Source organism: Abrus precatorius, unplaced genomic scaffold, assembly GCF_003935025.1.
Source record: "Abrus precatorius isolate BTA unplaced genomic scaffold, Abrus_2018 Scaffold11, whole genome shotgun sequence".
Lineage (NCBI taxonomy): Eukaryota > Viridiplantae > Streptophyta > Magnoliopsida > Fabales > Fabaceae > Abrus > Abrus precatorius.
In genome coordinates, this window is record NW_020874303.1 from 3,645,693 (window position 1) to 3,654,093 (window position 8,401).

Here is an 8,401-nt window from a genome sequence, read left to right on the forward strand (position 1 = left end):
TTTTTTATTTTTTTTAAAACTAACAAAAGTCTAACTAAAAATAGTTTTAAAAACTAAATTATCAAAAAAAAATTATTTTATTTTTCTAAAAATAGTTTTATAAAATTATTTTAAAATATAATTTTTAAAAATAAAAAATAAAAAATAAATCAAACAAATTCCTTTAGTTTTCCTTTCCTCTTTTTCCTTTCTACAGTGTGTCTCCTTAAATAAATAGTTTCATTTTTATAATTTTGTAATTATTCTAAAAGTACATAAATTGAATTAATTAAATTTAATTTTTTTATTCTATCTTAGAATAGCTATTCATTTGAAATTGATCTGCTTGTGTTTTGACTTTCTTTAAATAAGCCTAAACTTTTTTTATTTATTAAACAAATTACTTGTAGTTTTTTTTTATTTTGAATAGTTATTAGGGTATGTTTGATTTCTCTTTTAAAAAGAGTTTTCAATTTCTCTTTCAATTCCTCTTCACTCCTAACTCTTTCTTTCCTTTTGTTTTTTTTTTCACAATTTTTTTGTATTAAAAAAATTATTTTTACTTAAACAAAATTAGAATAAAATTGTCATTTCCGCATGAACCGTAGTTATGTTAAGAATGAGGGTCTTTACTGTTATGATTTGTTCTATTTATTCTTGATATTTTTATTATTTGAACAATTTAATGTTATTTGGGATATGAAAATTAATAAACAGCAGTTATGACGGATTCGTGATCTAATTTTTTATATTAATTTTCCTTTTCAATTGACCTCCCATGACTTTGTTATTTTAAAAATTTAATAGTCTTGTGTATGAAAAGAAATTAATGAAGAGTTAAACTAACATAATAGTGTGCATCGAGAACAATCTCTTCATCACAGTGGTCGTGGTAAGTTATCTTTTAGCTAATTTAACTTTATTTTTATTCCTAGTTCATCTAAATATCATTTTCTTATGGAATGATCACATTTATTAATCGAAATTGAAAGTGTTGCAAGTAGCATTGTGAGGTCTATTCTAACTACATTATTAATTAAATACAAGATAAACAGATTCTGATACTGTGGTTGAACTTTCATGGTAGAAAATAATCCATAAGCTGGTCCAATATATTATTGATAATCCCTTCTCAGCATTAGGTTCGCTCGAGGGTAAGTTGTTCACTTAAAAAAGGAAAGTATTATGAAACAAACTTATCAATGTTTTTCTTTATAATCTCTGAAACAAGAATATTGTAAGCTCTCTCTGTTGGGTGATAACTGTCCCAGAACACATATTTAGAGGCATCTTCACAGACTTTTAAGTTGAGAGGATTACAAAGAGGACCAAGTTCCACATTTCCAATGCCACAACATGCACTATCCTCCACTTCAAATCCTGTTCCACAAGCAATGAGTGAATTTGTGAATTATAATGTAGAAATTTAACTGTTTGTCTTTTTCCTCCTTTAGAATAATATTTTCATAATAATACAAATATTATAACGTATCAAAGATTTCATGCATTAGATTTAGTTGTGCTGAAATAACTTAAAAGTGTTCAAATTTACCAAATTGATTGTGGTGTTGGATAATTTCATTCAATTCTTCATAGGCTTCAATGTAGACAAGCCTAGCATCTGTAAAATCTGTGTTGAGAGCCATAATCGCTGATGAAAGCTTGGAATTGTAGAGCATGGCGGCTTGATTTACTGATTCTACACAGTTCCTTCCTATTCCTCCTCTTACTGTTCTTTGGAATGGCACGCATCCTACCGGTGTTAAGCCAATTACTCCGATCCTTCTTGCTCCCAGTTGATAAAGTTCCTTTCATTAGATATATCAAATCTCTATCAAAATGTCAATTATTCTAATAAAAGTGATGGTGACGTTAATGTTAACATCTTAGCCAATGGAAAAAACGTTTTAAAAGATTATTTAATCGCAGTTATATATCATAAGGTTAAGATGATTTAATCAATATCCTGTTATATTAATTTTCATTTTCATTTAAAAAAACAATTTATTAACAAAGCATAGAATTGAACTATACAATGGATTAACAAAGCATAGCAAATCTTACTAACAATGTTGAAAAGGACATGGCATTGATATATGATTCTTTCTATAATTCAACTATTGTTATCAACTTTAACGTGTTCACGTCAAAAGGATACCTTCACAAAATCAGAAGATGTATTGACCAGCATACTTGTATATTCCGCAATATCATATTTATGCCGCCGGATTGGCGTCATAAAATATGTTATTGAAATGTCGTTACTTCCCATGCTGATAATAAAAATACTTTTTGCTAGAATAAAATTTGTCCTTTCTTCTCCTACAGCTGCCTTTAATTTCTCTATATATTCTTTGAACATCTGTAGTTGATCATCTGCTGACAATGCCAACTATACAATAGAAATAAAAAGAACTGTTATAAAATATATGTAACACAAAGTTGAGAATAAAATTATAATTTTTGACACATAAAAATACTGTAGTGACATAAGGTGATGATTACTATTATTCTAGCTGTGACGGGGTCATATCCTGAACCGGCTGATGCGAAACACACACCAGTTAAGAGGTCATCTACTTTCAATTTTGGATCAAGATAGGGTGGCAAGGTCCCCTTTATACCGAGTGTTTCAACTGCAATTATATGAAAAACTTTAAGAACAATGAACAATGAGAATAATTTTGTACTAACAACTACTATTAAATCATCAACAAATATTAATAATAAGTTTTAGATAGCACTCAGAAGTACCAAAAAAATCTGAAGGAATCTTGCCATTGCTAAACCTTCCCGTGGATTTTGCTCCAATAAAATCCCTTCCATACGGCTTGAAATTCGCTTTCATATATGTTATAATGTAATCATTGTTTCCGGTATCCAAGATTGAATCACCAAACGCTATAACAGCAGGAAATGTATAGTTCATAGTTTTAGGAGGTGATATAGGTGTTACAACCAATGGATAAAATAGAAGAAGAAGAGGACATACATGAAAAAATATAGAGATGAAAGACTTCATTATGTGATTTTAGTTTTACACTTCTATTCTAGTTTTCAGACATGTAAATTTATAGAAGAAACAATCATGTTTAGCTTATTTTCTGATTAAAACTTTACTTGTTGATATAAACTTCGTAAAAGTGTTAGCTGAAATTAATATAGTAACACAAGAAGAATGTGTTCTATGACCTATTTTCCGGTTGTTTGGAGGTGTTGGCTTACGAGTTTTAGGATCAGGGTTCGACGGTTATGGTGCTGGAAAGATAAAAATAGCTGAAAGTAGCGTCAATTGAAAACAGAATGAATTGTTATCTTAAAAAATGGATCTACACAATCATCTTTAGAGAGTTCACGTAAATGTGTTTCTGTCGTGTTTGCTTGCAGGCTTAAGCTGAGGGTGCTAGTGTGTACGCAATGTCTATTGTGAGGTTAATGCGCATGCCATTAAGTAAAAACATGAAACATAACTATGTGTAAACATGTGATTGTGGAGAACATCTGAACACGCAGAGAGTCTCATTTTGTGGCGAGTTCTTGTATAACACTAGCAAACAATCTGCCACAAAACGAGACTCAACACATTCATGCTAATTACATTAAATTGTAAAGTTTTTTTTCTTCTTTCTTAAGTTAGTGCTTCCTAAGAATAAAAATTGTCAAAGTAACATAAAAAAAAAAAACTAAAAACTATTAATAGTGTCTTATAAACAAGTTATAATAATTAAAAAGATAAAACATCGTTTCTTTCAATGTTATCTTCATAAAATACTTACTTAAAGTTCCTCCAAGTTATTGAGCGTCACAATACAAAATTTATTTTTGTAGTTTAATTAATTATTCAAATTACATAATTATTAAAAAAATAATGATAAAATATTACGAAGATGAACATTATTTATTAAACTTTTGTTGTAAATAGATTATGATAAATTAGACTATTCATTTGAAAAAAATACGCCTCAATAAGTAATATTAAAATTAAAAATTCGTTCATGTGATCAACTCAAAGTTTCCTCGTTCAACAATTTTATTCTTGTAAAATAGATCCTCTCTCGTATATGGTTAAATAAATAATTTTTTATTCATAAAAAAAATTAATATATACACTGTAAAAAAATTATGATTAAGAAATTATCTTTCACTCACTTCTTCACATTGGTATTTGATATTAAAATTAAAAATATTAATTGAATGAATTTAACAATCTTTGCTTAGAAGAAAAGTTTTAAAAATAAAATGAAATGTCCAATTAGAATAATTGAAAGGCACTTTTTGCAGTGGGTGAAGCAAGGGGGGCTGCTAAAGTTATAGTGGATAAGTGGATGCTGTTTTAATGCTATGTATGTTTCCAAAACAATAGCATCCAGAAGCTCTTTGAAAAAGTGTTTCCAAACAAATTCTTGCCGATAATATAATAAATGTTCTATGTGATTGGTCATATAATCGTAGTTGTATAGATGCTTTTTATGAAATATCTTTAATTGGAAGTGTAAGAAAATTAAATTATTGTATGGATAGATAAGTAATTGATGAAATTCCAAATAGAATTGGTGTTACAAGTTCTTTTTGTGGGAGAAACTATTAAATATAGAGGGCCCTGTACGACCAAAAAAGAGAATAGCTGCTACCTCCCCTCATCATGTCTTTATCAAACTATTTATGGGTTTCAAACCCTTTATGGGTTTAAGATTTTAGATAAAAATGACCTAATATTCAGAAATTTTGTAAGCCTATGTTAAGCTACCTTTTTCGCCTGCATGCTTTACTTGGTTTTCATACCAAAAAGCTTTTAACAATATTTATTTTAACTAAAAAATAAAAAACATATAACAAAATACAAAAAACTTTCGGATTGTTTAATAACAAAAAAAAGAAATAAGTAAACAACGGAACCATTATAATATTTAAAAAAATACTCAAAAATAAAAAAGAAGGTTAGTTATTGTATTATTTATTATCTAAGGATCTGAATCCAAAAAATCCATTAGATTTTTTATTTTTTTTAATGGAAAAAATTCATAGAGAAAAAAATTCATAGAAGAAAATACTCTATCCATAGAGAAAAAAAGAAATTACATTTATGGAAGAAGATTCAAATAAAATATGCACTTCTTCATGAATGAAAAAAATCAATCTATTTTGATTTGGTATTCTGTCTTAAATTCTTTAACTCTTTGATACTTAATTAAAAAATCTTCCTTTTTAAAAATAAAATTTATTCCTATAATCTTATATTTTGTAATTCATGAAAATCATTTCTATTTATATTCTATATAAATGATAATATATATATATATATATGATAAAAGTCTCAAGAGTTCGATCTCTAAAAATGCTACGAGGTGTTTGGAAATGGTTGAAATATATGTGTTGTCTGGAAAGAGAAGAGCTTAATGATTATTCGTTCATTGAAATAAAAAATTAAAATTTTAGTAGATAAGAATCCCATAAATACTTCTTTTAAGGAATGGGCAAAAACCGGTCATTTCTCAAGAACAATAGCTAAGGTACCTGATACTACTACTCGAAATCTAATTTTTTTTTTGTTCATGTTCTCAAAATAAATAATTAACTATTTTAAAATTCAAACTTGATACTGATTTTTTCAAAAAGTGATTGATTAAAAAAAAATTCAGTTACTAATAATTTTCTATCAAATATATGAATTTTGAATGTTTTGGTGAAAGATATTATTTCTTTAAATTGGGGTTTATTCATTTTTAAGTAAGCACGTAACTCAACCAAAAATTTTCTCACCTATCCAATATCTAAACCAGTATAAATAGTTATTATCTTGTCTAATTTCTAATGAAACAAGATAATCAAGCGTTTTATTATCTATTTTTCTACAATGAGAGGTGAGAGGGACTGATTAGAATTGCTAATGTTCTTCTTTGAGAATAAAAAAAAAAGAAAAATATTTAATTGAAACAGAAAACATGACTGAATTGATCTAATTATTCTTCGGAACATAATAAAAGAAGGAGAGGAGATTCTCGAACGAGGAAACGGATTCAATAACTTCAAAACAATTGAACGGAAGCGGTAATGTCATCAATAGTTTCTTTTTTACTCATTATTTAAATTTAAATTAAATTTACTAAAACATAATCTATTTAATGTTAAATTATAATTTTTACATTAAAACCTAAACACACACTTAATTTAAGTTACTTGTGTATAGAAGTATGACATACTTTGACATACATATTGGCACTCGTTGAAATAGTCATTACATATATATATATATATATATATATATATATATATATATATATATATATATATATATATATATATATATATATATATATATATATATATAAAACAAATCAATTAGAATATCGAAATTAATTGACCTCGCACCATCTGATCATGATAATAATACTGTTAAAGATAAAGTTCAAACAATGAAGATTAAATGCATCACATAATCCAGGATATAATTTATCTGAGAGAGACGGCCACCTAAAATTATCATGGGTACTGGGACATTTCTTCAAATTATTTTTTATATATGATATTTAGAAATAATATATAAAAAAATATGGTGTTTTTTTTTAAATTATAAAAATATGAAATTTAAAATTTGTAAAATAACAATGTTTAATGTGTAGATAGAAAAATTTCAGAGACCGAATAGTGAAAAAGTGGTAAAATCTTAAAAATTGCTGATGATAATATTTTTAAAAAATTTTAAAAATTCAAAACTCACTTAAAAATAATAAAAAAATATTTAAAAAAATACTAAAAAATTTTATTAGTGATTTTTGAAAAAAAAAACTCTTTTATATAATTTATCAAAAAAATTATATTTCTGTAATTTTAAAAGAAAACCATAAAAAAGAAAAAAGCCCCTCACCTAATTACATCAAAATAAGAATTAGATTAAAAAGAAAGATTTAAAAAAGAGTAACTAAATATATGATTAAAAAAATACGTATAAATTAAATATAAAAATGTGTTGTTATAATTAAAATATGGAAACATATCCACTCCAATTCATGAATTAAACTATCCAAATGAAATTTTTTTGCTTTCCCTTTCCTACAGGCTCACGCCTCTTCTTCTTGCTCTCCTTCAATTATCTTAAGCCCTTTTCCTCCAACTCCCTTCTTCCCTCTTGTTTTCGTTCTTTCACAATTTTTCTAAAAAAATTATTTTGTCTTAAACCAAACATGAAACGAAATTATCAGTTTTCTGTGTTAACTGGAGCCATGCCAAGAATAAGTTACCGATGTTTCTATTATTTGAGCAATTCAATGTTATTTGGGATATGAAAGTTAATAAAGAGCAGTTATGACAGATTTTTAGTCTAACTTTAAATATTAATTTTCCTTTTCGATTGACTATGACTTTGTCATCTTAAATTAATAGTCTTGTGTATGAAAAAAAATTAATGAAGAGTTAAACTAACATAATTTTGTGCATCTAAATATTATTTTTTTATGGAATGATCACATTTATTAATCGAAATTGAAAGTGTTACAAGTAGTATTGTCAGATCTATTCTAACCACATTATTAATTAAACACAAGATAAACAAATTATGTTACTGTAGTTGAACCTTTATGGTAGAAAATAATTCATAAGCTGGTCCAATATATTATTGATATTCCTTTCTCAACATTAGGTTGAGTCGAGGGTAAGCTGTTCACTAAAAAAGAAAAGTATTTTCAAACAAACTTATTAATGTTCTTTTTTATGATCTATGAGACAAGAATATTGTAAGCTCTCTCTTTAGGGTGTTAACTATCCCAGAACATATATTTAGACGTATCTTTACAGACTTTTAAGGAGAGGGGATTACAAAGAGGACCAAATTCCACATTTATAATGCCACATTATGCACTATCCTCCACTCCAAATCCTGTTCCACAAGCAATGAGTCAATTTGTGAATTATAATGTAGAAATTTGACTGTTAGTCTTTTTCCTCCTTTGGAAAATATTATAACATACCAAAGGCTTCATGCATTAGATTTAGTTGTGCTGAAATAACTTAAAAGCGTTCAAGTGCTAACTATAGATGGAGAAATTTACAAAATTAATAGTGGTGTTAGATAAATTCATTCAGTTCCTCGTAAGTTTCAATATAGATAATTCTAGAATCTGTAAGACCTGTGTTGAGAGCCATAATTGTCGATGAAAGCTTGGAGTTTTAGAGCATGAAAACTAGTTTACCGATCTTATACAATTCTTTTCTATTCCTCTTCTTTTTTGCAGTGGCACCTATCCTACTGGTAATAAGTCTATTTTTCAATCCTTCATGCTCCCCATTGATAAAGTTCCTTCCATTAGATTTATGGAATTTCCATCAAAATGTCAATTATTCTAATAAAATGATGTTAATGTTAACATGTTAGCATTTGATCACATATATGTCTTATAAGGTTAAGATGACATCTTGTATTAATTTT

The 8,401-nt window shown here is 26.8% G+C and overlaps 1 protein-coding gene across 1 annotated transcript; it reads right to left on the reverse strand.

Moving 5' to 3' along the window:
* Positions 1-1,162: 1,162 nt before the first annotated feature.
* On the reverse strand, positions 1,163-3,001 carry LOC113854402 (GDSL esterase/lipase At1g20120-like). The gene is made up of 5 exons (XM_027485363.1): positions 2,734-3,001; positions 2,485-2,615; positions 2,138-2,371; positions 1,532-1,787; positions 1,163-1,359 (listed from the first exon to the last, which is right to left on the reverse strand). The coding sequence occupies exons 1-5, from the start codon at positions 2,999-3,001 to the stop codon at positions 1,163-1,165; spliced, it is 1,086 nt and encodes a 361-aa protein (XP_027341164.1).
* Positions 3,002-8,401: the final 5,400 nt, after the last annotated feature.

Coding starts and splice junctions, on each gene's coding strand:
- LOC113854402 (XM_027485363.1), bottom strand. CDS start 3,001: ATGAAGTCTTTCATCTCTATATTTTTTCATGTATGTCCTCTTCTTCTT. Junction 2,616..2,733: donor GATTCCTTCAGATTTTTTTG/GTACTTCTGAGT, acceptor ATATAATTGCAG/TTGAAACACTCGGTATAAAG. Junction 2,372..2,484: donor CCGTCACAGCTAGAATAATA/GTAATCATCACC, acceptor TCTATTGTATAG/TTGGCATTGTCAGCAGATGA.